Here is a 22,048-nt window from a genome sequence, read left to right as displayed (position 1 = left end):
ATATACATATACTAAGTGCATTTTACCTGTATGCATGAATTCGATTACAATATAATTCCAAATAAATTTCAAATTAATTACATATTAACTCAAACCACTGTTTAATTAATTCACAAAGAATATTAGGTAGTTTCTTTGGATCTTGAATAACTGAGTAGTAAGGGAATGGAAAATTTTCCAAATAAGGTGTAATAATCATTTTTCCATTTTCATCCTTATTTACTGACTTCATATTAAAAATAGAGCTTGAACTTGACCCATTGTCCTTACCATTATTATTTTTTATATTGTCAATGATAACTAAAACTGGAATGCAATTATTCTGGATTGCATAATTAATCCAAACATTCACTTTTGATTTATTAAATCTTCCATCTGTAATAATAATAATTAATTGATGGCATTGATTATTACTACCACCGCCACTATTATTATTTGAATTACCAAAATCTTTTAGTAAATTTGTTGAATATTCAAGTATTTTTGGAATACTATTTTGATGTGAATCCAAAGTCTCTTCTGAAAAGCTAAAATAATTTAACATATTAATTGCATCATTACTATTTATTTGGCTTGTCATTTCTATTAATTGTTTAATATTCTCTCCAGTAAATGAACAAACTCCAAAATTACCAACCTCTATTTTTTGCAATGACTGTATTATTATAAGTAATGATTGTAATGCCATATATTCATTATTAGATACACTCATACTTTGTGAATTATCTATACACATTAATATATTAAACTCTCTTTTACTTGGTTTTGATCTTCTTAGCCAAATCTTATCTTTTCTATAATCGGACGCAATGTAAGTAATTACTTTCTTCATAGATAACTTCTTTCCTGTTTTAAATCCTCCCTCCATTTTTCCCCTCATTGTTGGCTCTAAAATTATTCTTAATTGATTTGATAATGAATTTACAATGGGAGTTATCTCACTTTGAATTTTATTCCAAATTCCAATACTATTTAATGATGAATTACATATATTAATATTCTTTTCCTTATCTCTATTCTTATCCTTAAAATCATTACCTTCCATTTCCATCACCATCTCAATATTATTATTTTCTTTAAAATTAAATACATTTGATTCATCATCATTATCAATCCTCGCATCAAACTTCTCATCTTCATTCTCATATTCTCCTTCACTAAACATATTTTTCATTCTATTATTAATTTTATTTAAACTATCATCCTTATTTTTATTATTTTCAATACTACCCTCTTCATAAAGTTCAAAATTCTCAATTGCTTGTTCAATTATCTGATTATCAAAATCCTTCTTTTCATATCTCTCCTCTCTTATGTCCACATCAATCTTATTATTAGATCCTTTATTTCCAAAGGAAGGTAAATTCTGGATAATATTACTTTTACTATTAATATCCCTATCGATTTTGAAATTAGAGCAATTATTATTTGGATCAAACTCTTCAAAATCATCATTTTCACCATATTCCTCATTTTCCTCATCTTGAATAATCAGATCCTTCATACTATTATACCAATTTCTATTATCATCCCTATTATCCTCCAATAATGGATTCATTAACTCTTCCTCCTTTTCATCCTTCTTTGATCTAAATTCATTCACTTTATCACTTCCATTGTCTTCATTTTTGCCTTCGTATCCTTCATCTTCTTCAATCTTAATACCACCTTCTTTTTCATCCTGATTATCATCTTCTTCCTTATTCTCCTTCTCCAAACTACTTTCTTCTCGAATATCTTTATCATCATAATTATTAGATTCATCCTTTAACTCTTTTTCGTGAGCTTTTAGCCCATTTTTACCTTTATTCTCATTCATACTAGTTTTTCTATCAAAATTATCTCCTTTCCCTTCCTTATCCTGATCTTTTTTCTCTTCTTCTTTCACTTCTTCATCCATATCATTCTGATAACCTAAACTTTGGTATCTATCGACATTCATTTCACTATCACCATCTTCTTCTTCTTCTTCTTCTACAATATTATCTCCAAACTGGTAATCATCGTCCTCATATTCATTATCATATTCACCTTCTCCCAGTTCTTGTTGATCATTAAAAGTCCCATCTTCCATATCAGATATTGTTATATTATCATCAATATCATCCCTATTCTCTCTTTCAATATCTTCTTCACCACCTTCTCCCTCTTCTTTATCTATACTATTCTCCTCTTCGTTAATATATGGATTAATATTCTTAGCATCATACTCAAATAATTCATCCAAATCACTGTCCAAACTATTAATCTCATCCTTTTCATCCACCTCGTTCATCTCTTCCAAATCTCTACTTTTTTCTTCATCTTTATCTTTCTTCTTATCTTCCTCCTTACTCTTCTCATCTTCTTGTTCACTCTCATTACCACCAAACTTTGCGACAATATCCTTTTCTCCATTTTTATTATTCTCTTCCTCTTGGTTCTTATTTTTTGTTTCAATATTCTCCTTCTTTCTTTCATTATCACCTTCATTTTTCTCATCATCATTTTCTTCCTTCTCATCATCATTCTGGTTTTTAACATCTTCAATTTTGGAATTTTTATTTTCAAGATCAACATTGTCAAATACCTTCTCAGGATCTACCTCTTGAATCTCATCATCTTTCTGATTTTTATTATCCTCATTATCCTCATCATCATCATCCAAATCTTCCAGTTTTGAATTAAAATCTAATTCAGTATCAACTGCATCATCTTTATTCTTCTTTTCATCCTTGTTCTTATTTTCCAACTTATCATCATGTGGTCTTTCATTCTCATCTTCTCCTTTTAAACCTTCCAAAAGTGAATCATCGTTATTTAACTCACTTGAAATATCTTTACTTTGATAATCATTATCATCCTTATTTCCAAAACCACATCCTGATTTCCAGTCTATATTTGGATTCCTTTCAGTTCCATTATTACCCTCCATTAAACCATCCTCCTCTTCCTCCTTCTTTTCACATATATTAAAGAATTCATTTTCTAAAAGAATATATAAAGCTTGAATATATTCTAAAGTTAGTCCAGATAAACTTTTCAAATTCTCATACTTTGAATCATATTCTGATAAAAACTTTGATTTATATTCATCCAATTTTATATTCTTACCAAATTTAAATATCTTAATTTGAATCTTTTCTACCTCCTCACTTTCCTCCTCTTGTTTAATTCTAGTAATTAAATCATATGAACAAAATAAATCTATTATTTCCAACTCCTTTACTAGGCTATTTTCTGTATTAAAGTCCAAACTAAATGTAATTAATTTACTTATATAATCTTGAATAATATCCAATTCAAAAATTCCATTATTAATCAAATTTAAATTGACAGTATTAATCAACTCTTCTATTTCTGTTTTAATCCAAAAATTGAAATTTTCAATTTCATCCATTAATTCCCAATTTATTAACGTCCAATAATTTCCTTTTTTACTAATATTATTGCAATTATTATGTATTAATCCTGAAATATAAAACATATTCTTTAATTTGGAAATCATTTTCAGTAATCTTTTATTAATAATTCTATCAATAATAAAGGATATTATTTGATTATTTTGTTTATCATGTTTTAATTTATCCTTAATCAAAAATTCTATCATTGTATTATTTGTTTTAACACTAGAATCATTAGTCGATAATGGGGAAGAAATTAAAATTTTAATCCTCTCAAGATGATTTAAAATCTTCAACAAATAATTTAAATACTCTCTTAAGCTAATTATATTATTCATCTCATTATTATGATCATCATTAATCATACAAAATCTTAAATTCTTTCCATTGTTTAAATTATAACTACTGTCCACACTATTAATACTTAGTAAATAATTATATACCAAAAACCTTAAATTTAAATCACTTTGAAATTCCTGATAATCCATTATTAAATTATTCAATAATGTATTGCCAATTGAAAGTAATTTATTATAATTAATTAAAGATTGATTCATATACTGCATATTATATTTACCACTCTCATTAAGTCTTAATTGATCTAATATCAAGAAACAAAGACTTATTGTACTATTACTATCATCTTTATACATACTTGAAATTTTAATATTATAATCTTTTTGAAGATTTATATATTGATCCAAGTTACTGTAATAAAAATCATTGAAATTGTTGATATTTATCAACTTTTCCAAATTGTATGTATCCATATCTATCAAAGTCTTATAATACCTTTGTTTCAACATCTTATTATTGTAAAGATTTCCATCTGATAGTAATTTGATTATATAACCAATCCCTTCTTCGCCTTTTAACTCGCTATTTCTGATAAATTCTGTCAATCTTGGTAATATTTTAATCTGTCCAATATTTGTAAAATTAATATCTATATTACTATTACCATTAATTAGCAAATCAACCCTAATCATTAATCTTTCATCAAACTTTAAAAGATTCTTTTTTAGTTGCTTTTGAATACTTAGAATATTCTTTTTAATCTTGTTATAATCTTTAACTTCCCACATTGATAATTTAATAATATCTCTTATTTCAGTCTTAATATCCTGTAATAATTTTTGGTTATCTTTCAAAATTTCTCTATAAATCACTTCTCCAAAGCTTAAAATTAAATTTATAATCTTGCTTAGCTTTGTTAATTTGATTATTTGATTGTCTGTAAAACTAAATTGGCCAAAGTCAATATTATTATTATTTTTATTGCTAGTACTAATAAATGAAGATTCAGATCTTTTTGGATAGTCCAAAATTTTAATGATCAAATCTGAAATGTATCTCAAAAATAAGAATCTAATGGGGTATTCTCCTTTAGTTGAAGTCTTTAAATAATCAAAAATCTCATGATATATTAAGTTATGATTAAATTCTTGATATTCTATCATTATTTTGGATATTATTACTAATATATTACCAAATGAAAATGATGCCATATAATTATATTTTTGATAAATCTTAAATATCAAATTAAACCAGGAATTAATTTGTAGCTTTCTAAATTGATAAATTGAATATCTTATAAAATCAACACTTTTTCCCAACATTGAATTATTTATTTCAATGTTCAAATTTAACCCTTCTTTAATATATTCTTGCCATTTAAGCAATCTCATTAATAATATATCCAAGTAACATATTAAAGTAATAATATTAAGTTTTTGAATATTCATAATAATAATCTTTTCCACAATATCTTTAATCATGACTAATATTGGTTGATTATCATACTCCAACAATAGTTGGTCAGTTTGATTCAGTATTTCTTTTAATTTCTCCATTAATTGAATTTTATCAACCAAATCAATCATTGTAGATAACTCACTATTCTTTAATATATTCTTATTAATACCAATTCCTTGAATATTATTATTGAAAGACACTTTTTTTTCATTATTTATTAACTTAATAAATACTTGATCATCAATATGTACTTTGATATGTTGATATGAATTTGCAGAATCTATTCCAGAATCTTGAGAGAAAATTTTGTGTTGATTTAAATGTAAGAGAATAAATCTCCATATTGATTGATCACTTTTATTACCATATTCATTTTGAAAATTTAATTGTTTTATATCATTATAAGTCATGTTGTAAAATATATATTTTTTCATCTGGTAATTATGATCTTGAAATGTAATTCCAGTGGTTTGTCTGACAATATCATATTTAAAACCCTGATCAGAACCATATCTAAGTATAATAATTTCTAAAATCTTTAAACATATGTACTTAATATTACTGTATTTAGATTCTGATCCAAGCTCTGATAATTTATCAGATTGATTAATTAACTCATTCATCAAATCAAACTCGTTTAGTATGTTATTTTTTTCAATAAACTTGTCAATGTTGTCATTCCTGTAAATTAAATGGCTTTCACTAATAAATTGATTCAAGTCTTTCTCATATTCAGTAAAATTTTCTTCTCCCTCTTCATTATCTTGATCTTGATTTTTATTACCAATCAACTTTTCATGAGTTTTATGGACATTATACTCAAAATCTTGATAGTACTTATTATATAAGGATAAAAATTCTGTATTATATTCATGAATATAATTCCCAACTTCTAATAAAGATTTCCATAACTCAATAACTGTAATATCAATTTTGAATTCTTTATTATTATTATTATTAAAATTAATGGGTAATAATCCAAGATCATGTTCATATTCAAAAGTATCTAAAATCATATTCAAACTTTTAATACTTTGTTTTTTTGGATTTTCCAGTAAATTATTTACAAATAGATTTTTACTATTATCAAATAAAGTTATTCCTATAATTCCATATACTAGAGAGTTTAATAGAAGTTTAAATGGGCACAATACATCGCTATAAAAGTAACTCAAATCTTCTTGGAATAATTCCAAATTATTCTTGCTTAATATATTCTGAATCATAATCACAAAATTCTCTAATCTACGAAGATTAGTTATTGAGCATGTTTTTTGTTTTTCTTGATTAATGTTATCTAAAAACTCCATAATTAAGTCATTCTCTAAAATTTCTGTAATAATCTCCTCCATTTTAACTATTACAAACTCTTTTCTGTCATCAAAATCTTGATCAAATTTCCTAATTACATAATTATATTCTTTAATATTTTCAACAAAATCATATTTTTCGCCTTTTAAAGAGTGAAAATGATGAAAATAACTTAAATAACGACTTTTAACCTTAATATCCATATTTTCTTGATCTTTAAAAATTCTCTTATTATATTCACTATAAACTTTATTTTCATCAATATAGAATAAATTCCTACAATGATAATATATAGGAAGATTAATAACCACCAGACAAGTTCTTATTAATACTTCAAATCCAGAAATCTTTATATTATTATTACTATTAAAGTATTTAACCTGTTTATTTTCTTCAGGTATTGTAATCAACAAATAGATGAATTCAAAATATTTCTTAAGTATAGTTAATAAAGTTTCTGGATATAAATCTTGATTTCTAATAAAATTAATACTTTCTTGAATTAATTGAATTGTTTTTATATTCATTTCTTTTTTAATAGAATCATTTTCAAATTGATTATTTGCATTGCCTGAAATTTGTAAAAAAATAATATCCAGTAAATCATCCAAATCAATATTATTCTCAATTTTGAACTTTGTAATATTAATAAAAGTTAAAAAGTCAATAATTACTTTTATAAAGTAACCAGTAACTCTTTTAATATGAGAATTTCTTCCTTTTATTTGAGAATCATCTTTTTGAATTATTTCTTGGTTATTAAAGTAATAGAATAAAGAAAGATATTCACTCTTTAAGTTAATTACTTGATAAAATTTGAAATTAAATAGTCTATGATAGATACTGTTCAAGAATAAAAGCTTAATAATCCCAGTATCAAACTTCATAATAATCTTTAAAATATGTTCAAATTCTTTTCCCAAATTGACTTTAGATTTTTCATTAATTTTCTCACTATTACTATTATTGTCTGATTTAATCATCATCACAAAAGATTCCTTAATAATATCAACTAGTAAATTTTCCTGTAAAGTTTCATTTCCCAAATCAAATGAATCTTCAATTTCAAATTCATATGAAATATCCAAGTCTAACAAAATTGTCATTAAATGATTTTTTTTCATATTTTCCAAAATCTCAATTTCAACTTTGTCATTATTTTTTTGTTCAATACCGTCGGTACCTTTTATTAAATTGTTGTTATTAAATCTTTTCTTTTTAAAATAATCCAAATAAATTACATAAGAATCGTTAATTGAAAGTAATTTGATTACCTGTATCATTATACCAATAATATGAGTTTTATTGTAGTATTTATTATCACTTTTCAATATTAACTCTCTTAAATAGCTCAAATAGCCTAGTAAATTCTCCCTTTCAATTTTTCCTCCTTTTCTTAAAATCAATTCAAACTGAGATCTTAAATACTGTTTCATTAAGTAATATTCAAAAAACACACTAGATAATCCCATAGCTTCTGAGTAATTGCTGTGTTTTTCCTCTTCTTTTAAATCTGATGAAATATTACTATTGTTATTACTACTATTATTTATTTCCTCGTAAATAATATCCTTATTGAAATCCTCAATTTGAGTTATTAACTGTCTCCATAATACTTTTTTATCATCTCCAAGTTTTAATAGTAAATCTAAAAATTCTAAATTACATAACTGAACTTGAGTAAAGTATTGAAGAATATTTTCCAAATTAATCTTTTTCTTATTGATTAAAAATCTTAATACTTTAAATGAATTTTTTAAGGATTTTTGCATATTAAAGTTATCTTTATTGATAATTACTCCATATCCTAAAAATGATATTTCAGATTCATATATTGTTTCCAAATATGTTTTATTTTTTGGTATAACTTTAATAATAATATTATTATTTTTATTTTGATATTTAATAATATCCTCATTCTTGAGCTTCATTCTTATTAATTTTATAATATTTAAAGAAATTCCATTCTTTATTCTAGTATCAAAAATTTTAAGTAACTCATTGGATTTCAATCTTCCTTTATTATCAATTCCATCAATCTCTTTTTTCTCTAAATCTAATATTAATATATTATCTTCAAGTAACTCAAATAGTTGAAGTAAATCTAAAATCTGATTCTTGTTCATATCTTCAATACTTGTTAGAATTTGTATTAAAAATTCCAAAATCCACCTTTTAGTTTCTTTTATGCAATAATACTCACAAATTTCCAATAAACCTGTTAACGATTCTCTTTCCTCAAAGCTTAAGCCATAGTAATTTTTAACATTTTTTTGATCGTAAATATATTGCTTGATTAAATTCTTAAAATCTTCTTGATTACTTGTAATATTACCAGTATCAGAATCTAATATGATGCTATTAATTGTGAATGAAAATTTATTTGTGAATTTTAATACATTTTCTACCAACATTTTTTCATTAATTCTCATTATTGGACTAAAAATCAAACTGAAAATGCTTGTTAATGTTTTTAAATCACTATTGGTGATGTATTTTCTTAAAGCTTCCAACATTAGAATTTCATTCCGAGACAATATTTCTAAAGATTCATCTTGATCTTGATATTCAGTCAAGTTAATATCAAACAATTTTAAAACTAGATTTATAATTGACTTGACGTATAAAACTTTAATTTGAACATTTTGGTAATTAATGTAATCATCAAATTTTGTTATTTCTTTCAATAAAATTGTTAAGTATAATACATTTTCAAATATATTTTTATGATTCATTATGTCTCTCAAATATACTAGGAATAAATAATTAATATCAAGTAAATCCATCCAAAATTCACATTTTTCAATTTTTGGCCGTCTTCTTAAAATAAGCTCAACCAATTCTCTATATTGTTCATGAATGTGATCATATCTTTTAATTACTATCTCCTTAAATATTGGATTTAATTGTCTCGGAATCATCTTTGAAACATATAATTGGTAAAAATCGTTACAAATTGACATATTTGAAGATAAAACAACTTCTTTCCCTCTTAATTGTTGTAATTTACCGTCAAATATCCAGTTTTCCACCAATTTTAAGATCATCATATAGAAATTGATAAAATGATTTTCAATTTCATTTTCATTTTCATTTAAATGACCACTTCCATCATCAACCTCAATACTATTACCAACTTGTATAAATCCCAATTGTTTGAATGTAATTATCATAGAATCCTCAATTACACTGAAAACATGGCTTTTTGTTATTCTTTTAAACTTTTTTGAACTTATTAAAGCTGAAAACAATAAATTCCTCATCCAATTAATAAAGAAACCATCTCCATTTCCTATTGTCTTCATTACCTGTATATGCTCATCTTTTAAAAACTTTCTCTTTAGACATTGGAATATATTCCGAAGTTTCTCTGTATTTTTAATACACAAGCTGTTTTTATCAGAATGAGAAGCCAAAAAATGTTCATCCAAATTTACTTTATTCTCTATTTTAATAATATAATCCAAAACGTAATTATTCACTCCATTTATAATTATAAATACCAAATATATCGCCATATTGGTAATAAAACTCAAATCATTACTTTTATTTTTGTTCTTTTTTTCTATTTGATCCATATAATTAAATTTAACAAAATCCAGTACTTTACGATTATATCTCTTACTTCTATCCACAATACTCACTAATATTTCTTCAATACAATTATCACAATTAAGTAAAATACCCAATATAAACTGCTCTTGAGTAAACATTTGAATATCATTCTCTATATTTGATTCCTGATTCTGAGATTGAGATAACAAATTAGCCTGAACTCCTTCTAAGCTTCCAGATAACCTAAATCCATATAAAATTTGTCTCAGAATCTCTTTCAAATGACTATCTTCTTCTGAATCAATTTTCTCAAGATTCTTTTCTAGATAATGATTATCAGTTTCAAAAGTCTCAGTTTGTATAGGATTAATTTTTAAAAACTTGAATTCATCATCTTCCCTTTCATCATCTATAAATATGTCAATACAACGATTGATCAATGCATTACTTATGTATTTATTTTGAATATTATAGTCATTTATAAAAAAGAGACGGAAATTCTCATGTCTTTTAATATACTGAGGTATTCCAGATTCTATAATAAACAAATCATTTTCTTTGTCTTCTAATAATGAATTAAGTCTATCCAATAAAGCAGATGAACAATTTTGAATATTGGTAATTATTAGCCAGTCTCCATTCTTAATTGAGTTAATTAAGGTTGAAAATGTGAACTGGAACTTTGGACCTTCGTTTGTTTCTGTCTCTGAGCTACCAGTTGTGTTATTTTTCATTAATTCAAAAACTTGCAATTTACTTTCAATCTCTTGAATAATTCCAATAGGAGTTATTATTACTTTTTTCATATCCACAACTTCTTTTAAAAAATTCAAGTAATTTCTTAATTCTAATATAAATTCCTCATTTCTTATATTTAATATGTTATTAAACTTTACCCAATTTAACCTATTTAAAAGATTCTTACCTTTAAAATTCCCATAATCTCCAAACAGTTCTAATTCATTGATAGTATGATCAAAATCAACTCTTAAGCTTGAAACCAAATCAAATACTTCATTAATAATATTATCTTGATTATATTGTTGATATCCTCCAATTAAGTCATTAGCATCAATTGAAGGTAGTATATTTACCTTATTCACTTTTATATTATTGAAATAATTCTTCGAAATACTTTCTATTGATAAAATAACCTCTTCCATACGATCCCCACTATTACAAGTTAAGATCACATTTTCCCCTAATAATATACAATCAATGATTGAAACGATCCTTTTTTTTGAACTTATTGGCAATATATTGAAATCCAAATCTTTGAAATAATCTGCAACTCTATAAATATCCTTGGTAATACTAACAAAATTATTATTATAACCATTCAATATATAAGACTTTAAGTAATCTTCAAAAACAAGCATCTTTTTTAAATTATTACAATGGTTACCGGTATGTTTATAATAATTGTCAATATTATTTGGATTCATGATATTATCAACTATACCAGAAATCTCAAACAACTTTTCTTCTTCATTTTTTCCAATAATCTGATTCAATCCTTTCTTAATTATATTCTGGATAGAATCATAGTCTTGCTTGGTTCTAAATCTTGATAAGTATACAGTCTCAAAAGAACAATATACTGAGTTCACTATTTGCATTTTTGTGATATTACTAATCATTTTCTTTCTTAAAGTCAAATTTCTTGTTAAATTTAATTGAACAAACCTTAATAATCTGATTATATCTCTCAAATTCCATTCCCAAATACTTGCATCTCTTATTGTGTTAAATTTCATACTAAATTGCTCAATTTCTTGAGTTATTTCAATACATATTCGAATCAAATCCTCAGTTAAACAATTGTTTTTGTCCAAAAAGAGAGATTTACAAATAATAAAATAATCTTCATAAGTCAATTTTCCCACATTAATTCTTACAAAGCGATTCAAGAAACTCTGAGGTAGCCCCTTTCTTCCACTACTACCAACTTTAACAGGATTCTGAGTAGCAAAAATCCTAAAATTCTCATGACAAAGAATAGTTTGTCCAATTTCTGGTATATATATATTCCTTCTATGGTCCATCACACTATTTAAACCCTCAAGTATTTGTTGTGTTGCTAAATTCAACTCGTCCAAAATAACCCAATCTCCATTCTTCATAGCATAAAGTAATATTCCATCTATCCATTTAATTAGTCTTCCATCTCGTTTTTTCATCTGAGAATCATGGTTTTGACCTTGATCTTGATTTTGAAATTGATCTTGTTTTTGATCTAAATCCTGGTTTACAGATCCACCACTATTTGGTACCTCACATCCAAATAAATCTGAAAAGTCAGTTTGTTCACTCATATTAATTCTATGTAATCTGACTCCAACCAATTTGGATAAAGTCAATATTATCGCGGTCTTCCCAATTCCAGGAGCTCCCTCCAATAGAATTGGTTTCATAATACTCATTGAGCGAATAATACTTGAAAAATTTCTCAATGTTGTCTTTGAATCAAAAGTGAATTTTTTCATAATATTCTCAATATACTTATCAGTTTTCTGAGAAGAGTGGTCGGAAGAAGAATAAGAAGGCAGAAAAGAATTACTTGAACTTGTTTCTTTGTGATCACCTAAGACCCTTTTTCTTTGAATCTTAAAGGGACCAAGTTCGATTGAATCCTGATTTATAAACAAATATCCGTCCGTATTCTCTTTCAAATCATCAAATTTATCTCCATTTAGTTCTTTTATGAGCACTTTACCACCTCCAACTTTAATCCAGTTATTTCCCTGATCACTTAGGAATCTGAAATTCAAGATCTCTTTAATTATTTTACCAATTACAATACTCTTTTCCTGGAAACTTGGATTTATTAAATACGTATAAAAAACTTCAATTAATCTTTCTACATAAGTTAATTGCAAGTTAATTACCACCTCTTCTTTATTAAATTCATTATTATGAGTGCTTAAGCCATCTAATATCAACATACTAGCTCCTTGAATAAATAACTCTCCTAATACTAATGTAGTTAAAATCATATTTTCAACTGAACTGTAATTATCACTTTGATTATTGCCAAAATCCTCATTTTTAAAGCGAAGAAATTCCTGTCCATGTTCATTTTTTTTAATATAATCAATCACAATTTCCTTATTAGAGTTATAGAAATTGGAAATTCCTTGAAAGTTATTACATATAAATTGGCACCATGAAATAATATCTCTTATTGTGTACTCTTTGACATCTGAGCTATTTCCTGAATCACCTCCAAAAGCTACAAAAGACTGATTATCATCTTCTTTGAACAATTTAATACCATTCTTAATCATTAAATTAAAATAATCACCAGTTTCCTGATCTTTATTCAAAGCTCTCAAATTAAGAATCTGATCATTCTTAATTTCATTCTCATATAAAATTGAAAATACTATAATACACTTTGATAACATCTTCTTATTCATTTCGGAAACCTGAACTTGTGATAATTTACTAATATTCTTGAAAACTAAAAACTCAATATCATTTTTAAGCTGATAAATTGATAATGATGGAACAAAAATCTCATTAAATCTATTTCTAAGAGCTGGAGATAATTCTCTTTTGCCATAATCTCCACTTGGATTCATTGTAGCAAATATCCGAAAATCCTTATGTGAATGAATTATATAGTCATCATTTCCATTAAAAGAACCAGCCCCTCCCTTTTCTGTTAAATAGATTACTCTAGATTTGTAGGATAAACCAGATTCAGACTTAATTAATTGATCCTCTAATAATGAATTCAATCTTTCTATTACAGAATCATCGCATAGATTAATCTCATCTAATAATAAAAAACTCCCAGTCTTCATTGCTTTAATGATTGGTCCATCTTGCCACTCAAAAAGTGTCTGTTCCTTTTCTAATTCACCATTTTGATATAATTTCAACTCATTCAGTATATTTTCAAACAATAAGAGAATATCAGGAAAAGTGCTATCCTCCAATTCCTTCAAAGCTGACTCTATCAAAGTTATTAAACAAGTAATCTTAACTTGAATTTGTTCTTTCCTCTCACTAAACTGAACATTGAACTTAGAGTTACAATTATTTCCTGAATCATCTAGTAACCCATTTAATTCACCAACTTTACTTATTATCAAATCTCCAAATCCTTTTTGAACGTAATTAGCATCAATATTATTATAAATCCTGCTATTTATTGCCAATAATTCAATCTTAAAGTTATTTAATTCCTGGCTCAATCTCAAGATCCTACTTCGAATTGGTCTTAAAGATCCCAACATGTCTGATGCCTCTATTTGTTGATGACAATTTACTATGTAAAGCTGCTTTTTATATAGGGTAGACAATAACTGAAAAATACTAGTTTTACCACAACCTGTTGATCCTACAAGTATTACAGGTTCGTTAAATACAATGCAATCATTTACCAAAGTTAACATCCTCTTGAATGAATCTGTTAAAATATAGTCTCCATTTTTATTGATCAAATCTTTTAAAGCCATTAAATTCTTATCTGGATCATTAAATCCAACCATAGATATGATCAAATCTTTACTAATATTACAATCCTCTCTATTTCCTGAAGCAAAAGCAGCTTCTTTCTTTCTTTTCTTTTTAAGTCTCTCATCGTATATATCTTCCCGTAAACTGCTAATGTGACTAGTACTATAATTAATAATCTCATCAACACTCTTAATTTCAAACGGCTTACATATATTAAACAAAATCTCTGCCAACTGTAACTTCTCGTCACTATCTCGGATTCTCTCTCCAATTACATAAAACCCTTGAATCACCAAATTCTTCTTATCCAATACATTATCTTTACTATTTACTAGTCTGTTTCCCCACCTAAGCAAATCTCTCACAGTTACAAAACTAAAATCGCCTGAAAACATTTGAGACTTAGATCTATGCCTCTTCAATTCCATAAATACTTTAACCATCAACTCTGAATAGGAAAATGGAATATTTGATCTTTTGGATATAATAACCTCCAATTCCTTGCTTGGGATCTCATCAAAGTAAATTTCCACAAATCTATTTCTAAAAGCTTGAGAAAGTACTTTTCTTCCACCATAAATACTTCCTGCTGGATTCTGTGTTGCAAATAACATAAAATCTTCATGAGCCTTAATAGTTTCACCTGTCTCTGGGATATAAATCTCCCTATTACTATCCAAAAGCCTATTCAAAGACTCCAAAACTTCACTAGGAGCAAGGTTTAGCTCATCCAGTACCAGCCAGTATCCATTTCTTATAGAATTAACCAGAGGACCTTCTACAAACTCCAATTCTCCTTGATTATTTGGTATAAACTTGCCAAAATATTCCTCTGTATCTGTATGCTCGTGATTATTAATTCTAACAAATTTATGATTTGTCAGTTCCGATATATACTTGATTAAAGAAGTCTTACCAGTAGATGTTTCTCCCTCTATTAATATAGGATTTCTAGATCCAGATAGAATTCTTAATATCTTCCTTAAATTCTGTTCAACATATGGAGTTATCACAAAGTCATTGCTTATTGCACTATTCAATTTAAAATTCTTATTATATGTTCCCATTCTTACTACATAATCAGTTATTAGCATATAATTAATAAAATTTGCTTTACCAGATGAAAGTGTTTTAGTTTCCTCTGAGCCTAATCTTGGAGCTAAGAATGAAACACAATTCATATCAACATGTTTACTTGTTCCAGGTGTTATTAGTGATAAAGACTTGCCTCTTGAAGGTTCCTTTAAGTTCATCTTTAAAATCCTCCTTACCAGCTTATCCACCTTATTGTACGACTCACTAACTAAAGGAGTGGCAAAACTCATCATTATTCCATTATGTATTATTTCAGAAATTTCTTGCTTTAATATAGCATTTTGTATTATAGAGTTTCCACTATTTAAATTAGCATTATAATCATTACATTTACCATTCTCTCCAATTGACTCTATAAGTTTTAGTTGATTTTGATTTCTCCTCCAATTTGCTTGTAACATTAATATTGTTCGAATATAACTCAAACAAGTTGAGAAGGTTCTTAATGAGAAGTTTGGAATCCCATGTCCATTTCCTTCTAATCCTACTGTAATTTCATGTTTGTTCCCCATATTCTTAAGTTCTAAGTATATATCAACCAGTGTAGATATATTAATTTGATTTGTAAGTAAAACGTCCTTAAGATAGTTATAAACAACATCTTCCAAATCCTTTCTATCTGTTAATTCATCCACAAAGTACTCTGTAAAAAAAGCTCTAATTAATTGAGGCAAATCCTTTTTACCACTGGTTGATTTGATTTGTATATGTTGAAAGTCATCCCCTTGGCTATTATTGCTTATTTGTTCGCTCTGCTCAATTGGAATTGAAACGGGATTCATACAAGAAAACAATCTAAATCTGGGATGTATTTTAATACTTTCATTACCTTTTTCTGGTATTATCAAGTAATCTGAATCCATTATTTGACTATTCCTATTTCTTGCCTGTTTAACTTTCTCAGTATGATTAGCATTATTATCAATTATCTCAATTTCAGAACTCTCATTTCTATTACTTACTCTATTTAATATTGGAATCAGTCTTTGCAAAATATCTATAGAAGCTAAATTAATTTCATCTAAAATAAGCCAGTGACCTTCTTTAACGGCTTTTAGTAAAATACCATCCAAAAACTCAAAATAATGTTTTTGTCTCTCATTTTCACTATTCAGTATCCTATTATCCTTTAACTTTATCAAACATTTTTGCTTCAAATCTTTCCAGTAAATCTTTAAAGTCCAAATATCCTCAATATTTACTGCAGACCTTTTCTTAACTTTCTTTTTATCACTATTACTCACTTTAGTACCAATTTCCTCACTTTTTTCTTGTTCATTAACTTTCTTACTAGCTTGATTCTTTAATATATTATCAAACTTTCCCAATAACTTATCAATAATAATAATTAAGTTATTAATAAACTTCACCCATTTTCTCTCTCTCAAAAGCAATAATAAGTAGTTAATAATTGTCTCATTCTTCTTCCTACTAATATTACTTCTTTCTAAAAGTACCAAATAATCATCATAAAGTAACTTTACTTCATTGTATATATTAATTGGTCTGAAAGACCCAATAATATCACTGCTTTCACTTTGTTCATTAAAGTTATACACCAATAACTCACAGAATTTATCCTCTCCTTCTTCCAAATGCTCATTTATATAGTTCTTACCACTACCATATAACATATAATGTAACTGTTGAATGATAGTAGTTTTACCGGTACCGGTATCACCAACCAATAAAATATTTTCATTATTATAAATAGACATAATAACTTTAAATAATAATTTTGAATGAATGCTTGTAAAAGTATAGTTGACATATTTATAATCATCCTGATGGTTTGATTTTAGTACCAATCTGGATGGAGAAGAATCCATGGAGTTTCTAAGACCGTATCTAAGTAAATTAACGTTAATATCAATGCTAAGCTCCTTATTTACAATATTAATACTTGAAACATTTCTAGACTGTTCTCCTTTATTAATCAAATGTATATCAAATTTCCCATTTTTAAGATAATATTCGGACTCATTACTATTAATTCCAAAAGATTTCGAAATCTCAATTTGACATCTATTTCGGTAACTTTTTAGTGATATATGGTCAAGTAAAACGCTTCCAAAAAGTATTGAAATCTTCATTCTAAGTTTTTCATTCAAAAATGTTGAACTTTTATAATCTCTATTTACAGAAAAATATTGCCTGGAAACACTCTCACATCCTTTAAAGAAATCATTACAAGATGGTCTTCTTGTATTTAAAGATTTTGCTATATTTGTTCCAGAAAAGCTATTTGGATTATTCATGAAACTTACCAAATTAGAAAAAGATTCCAATAATTCTTCTTTAATTGAGGATAAATTCTTATAATTGGTTTCAATTCCTTTCCTTAATTCTTTGCTTGTTGGTGTAGGAATACTACAAATACTCCATTTATCATTGTTTAATAGTTTCAAAATATCAGTGTTTATGTGCTCACAAGGATTAATAATTTCAAATTTTTCATAATTCTCTTTACTAGTATTATTACTACTATTTAAAGAATTGTTTTGATTTGAAAATACACAACTAGAAAATATACGAAAATTTGGATGTATTTTAATCTTTCGATTAAATTCACTTAATTCAAAATAATGAGTTTCTTGAATTCTTGTCTGGGTAATATTATATCTATTCACGAGTGGATGACAAATTTTTTCAGAGATTTCATTCAATTTAATTATTACATCCTTCGGTGAATCTTGAATATTTTCAATAAGCAACCAGTCACCATTTATTAGACATTGAGACAAAATTCCATATTCCCACTTAAATTCTCCAGGCTTGTTTCCCACAACCCAATTACCAAGTAAAGATTTACTATCTATGTTATTATCCAAATATAGTCTAACAATTTTAAAATGGTGTTTTTCTTGAAAATAACTTACTTTAATATGATTAATTAGATTGAAGTAAATTTGCATCCCATTATTAATATTTTCTAGAAATATTAGAGAAGTTTTTGTTAATATATTTGAAAGAACCAATTCTTTTAAGTTATTAATTATTTCTTCATCATAAATATCCAAAATTGTACTTTCATTAATATCTCTGCTTTTATTAACTTGATCTCCAATGTTTAAGCCCACTTCATCTTGAATTCTTTTGGTAATTTGAATATCATTCTTTAATGATTTATTCATCATTTCCATATGAGACTTGCCAAAAACCAAGGTAAAAGCACTAAAATGAGGCCTTTTGAAAATAAAATATTGCAAATATAAATCTATGTCATCATTGCTAGCATATTCTTGATTCATTTGTATAGAAACGAACAAATCTTCAAGATTATTTTCACGATAAAGCTGAATTTTACCTTCTTCTCCCAATTGAACCACGTTTGAATAAAGCCTTAAAAATAAATATTTGATGGTTTTATTTAATTCCTTATAATGTTTAAGGTTTAACATAAATCTTTCAATAATTTCATATAGTTTGCAATTTGCCTTTAAATAATCTCTAATAGGAATCACTCTCTCCCATAATAAGTTTAATGTAACTAAATCTCTCACTTTATTTAAAACTTCCTCCTTATTTATTTCTCTGATTTCATCCAATCCCAACAGTAAATTGTTAATATTTTCCAGTAATAAAAGTAATTCTCTATTTCTTTCTTGCTCTTTATACCAAAATAGAGAAAAACTATCAACAAAATACGGTAGTTCCAACAAAGAAACCACCAAATATAAATACCTACTTACATATAGTGCTTCAAGCATACAATGTTCTTTATATTCAACTCCTTCTTTAAAAATATCTTCAATCAAACCAAAAATAATAACAGGAAATCTTTCCAAAACTATGTCTCCAATTTCTGGATATAATACCATTCTTCTCAAAATTAGTGTAATTCTTGAAATTAACTCCGAATTTTGTAATTGGTTATTATCCAAAATAGATAATACTTCCTCTAATTGACTTATCGCATCTTTTAAATTTGTTCCAAATTTATAATTCTTGTCCTTAATAGTCAACTTAATCTGATCCTCCCGAAGAATAACCTCCTGTAATATTATATTTGACCTCTCTATCAGTGACATTGCTTAGCTTTCTCTTCTTACTCTTGCTATTCTGTGATTTCTCCACTTCTATATAACTGGTTTTGCTTGGAATTATTTTTGCATTTATCAACAATTTAAATAAATTTCAAAGATTGTTAGCTTTAAATACTGAATAAGTACTTAATTCTGAAACTTATTTACTGAATTTAGCTTCTTTCAACCTCCTAAATTGTCACTTCTCAAACCTTTATCACCTTATTCTTTTTAATTTTGTCATTGAATGACATACAGAATTGCCCGCCACTTATTTAATATTTATTGAGAATTTTTTTTGAAATTTAAGGAAAGCAATAGCTATTATAAATTAATAAAATTAGAAATTACCCGCCCATTTATAACCATCATTAAGACGTGTTGATAAATTATTATTATCTTTTGGATTCGGGTTGGAGTTACACCGTACTGATGTGATATCTCGTACCAATCTTTCGCCTTTTACTAAAGATTGCCGTGTCACATCAGCTTGGTAGTTATTACCAGGTCATAATATTTGGGGAGTTTCAACACTCCGACAATGAAAAAACCAATGTATCATTTAATCTCCTCCGGTTTGTCTCTCTTCCCTGCTTTTCCTTATTCTTCCTTTATGTTGTTGCCTGCGTGTGGTTGGCTGCATGCAGCCTCGTCCAGTTGTTCTCTCCGCTTTCAGGTTGCCTGCTCCTTTTAAGTTCTATGCCGGCGTTGCGTTCCATCCACATGCGATCCGGAATGGTTGCTGATGACGTGTCAGGGCGCTATCGGACTCTCAGTTTCAAGAAAGAAGTCCAAAAGAGATGGGAGTGGGATACAGAAGAATCCTGGGAAAGAAAATCAACGAAGATAACTACGGCCATGTCGACAGTACCGTCACAGAATCGCTACATTATATGATACATTGGTTTCATTGTAGCCCTAGAGGGCCCCAGAAATTGCCATTAATCTATCGAAGAATAGAATAATAGAAGTTTAAATTGGTGTAGTTTTCAACTAGCAGAAATCGCACATCCGCTGAGCGTCACTTGTAACGATATCTCCCCTTGCGTAAGGCTAATCGTCATACATGTTAATTTTCTCAAGCTTTATCTTTAATACCACTAAATGATGGGTCTCGAATGGCGGTAAAGTTCTGGGTGAGTGAATAAAACAATCTGAAAAAAGTCAATGAGCAATAAATATTACATTTGTTCAAATTGAAATATTTTTTTCAAATGTACGGAGATGAAGGAAAAGAAGATAAAAATATTCATCATGGAAATAGCGAAAGATTGAGTTCTGATTTTCACATCTTAAGAAGTAACGAAATTGAAGCAATAAGATTTTTAATAAACGAAAAGTTAGGAAAAAGGAAAGAATTACTTTTAGAACATAATGAACATGACAATCAAATGCAGCCTTTAAAGATTAAAAGAATAGAAAATCATGTAGGTTGTTTTAAAACCGCATCTAATAAGGAAATTAAAAAACCAAGAATACGAGATTATTTTACATGTATGTTGTGTATAGTATTCAAGTTTCAAGACATTTTTACGAAAAAGAATTCTGAAATAACAATTGGAGAGTTAAATTATAATGAAATATTTATCAGGTTTGCATTAGATATGCTAACTAAGGTATACAAAAAGTACTATTACAAAGTAGGAATTTCTTCTGAAAAGCCTAAAATATATCCAACTTTTGATTTCCCAGAAATCAAGAAAAGCCCAAATATACAAAGTCTTTATAATATTGTTCGGTCTAATTCCGAGTTTGATCTTATTATAAATGAGAACAACTATCAAGTAAATCAAAGAATTGGATTACATTTAAGTTTAACCAGAAATCACCATATAAGCAAGAAATTATCACTTAAATTTTTGAAAAATATTGTAAAAAAGTTTAATAATTGTTTGCTCATCAATAATGATATACCAGAAAAAGCTTTTAAAACACAAAGAATTGAAATTCAAACAAAATTAAAATCTTTTTGTATTCTTTTAGACTACGATTCTATTATTATATTGAAAAATACATCCTTATATTCCAAAAATTCCACTATTAATGGTGGTATTTTTGTCGCACTTCAAATTAATCATTCAACCAAAATTACCTATTTGGATCCTATTATTGAAATTATTGATCAAGCTTGTATTGATTTAGGAATAAAACCACTTTATTCTGAAAGAATTTTTCACATTTCATTATTTTATATTAAGAAATCGGATTTATATTTGGAAAATACTGATAATCGTGATCATAATTATTCAAATATTGACTCCAAAAGTATACTTGAGACTTACAGCTTTAAAGAATACCTTTCATCTAAACTCCTTACTTCTCAACCACTCCTTATTAATAATTTCTCCACCCTAGCAGCAACCAATAATATTATTTGGATTAACCAACTTGTTTTCAGAGTTGGTATATATGAGTATTATTTAATATTAAAGTCCTGATTTATTTTATTCATATTCT

At 26.7% G+C, this 22,048-nt stretch overlaps 2 protein-coding genes across 2 annotated transcripts; one reads left to right on the top strand and one right to left on the bottom strand.

The window, feature by feature from the left end:
• Positions 1-73: 73 nt before the first annotated feature.
• Positions 74-19,597, bottom strand: ELE39_003368 (MDN1; the record flags this gene model as incomplete). Its single annotated transcript, XM_067346354.1, has 1 exon — positions 74-19,597. The coding sequence occupies one exon, from the start codon at positions 19,595-19,597 to the stop codon at positions 74-76; it is 19,524 nt and encodes a 6,507-aa protein (XP_067201384.1).
• Positions 19,598-20,805: 1,208 nt separating this feature from the next.
• ELE39_003357 (uncharacterized protein) lies at positions 20,806-22,029 on the top strand (the record flags this gene model as incomplete). The annotated part of the gene is made up of 1 exon (XM_067346343.1): positions 20,806-22,029. The coding sequence occupies one exon, from the start codon at positions 20,806-20,808 to the stop codon at positions 22,027-22,029; it is 1,224 nt and encodes a 407-aa protein (XP_067201373.1).
• Between the last annotated feature and the right edge of the window lie 19 nt (positions 22,030-22,048).

The sequence above is a fragment of the Cryptosporidium sp. chipmunk genotype I genome (assembly GCF_004936735.1).
Source record: "Cryptosporidium sp. chipmunk genotype I strain 37763 chromosome Unknown contig_51, whole genome shotgun sequence".
NCBI lineage: Eukaryota > Apicomplexa > Conoidasida > Eucoccidiorida > Cryptosporidiidae > Cryptosporidium > Cryptosporidium sp. chipmunk genotype I.
Note: the sequence above shows the minus strand (reverse complement) of the source record. Positions and strands in the feature narration are given on the sequence as shown.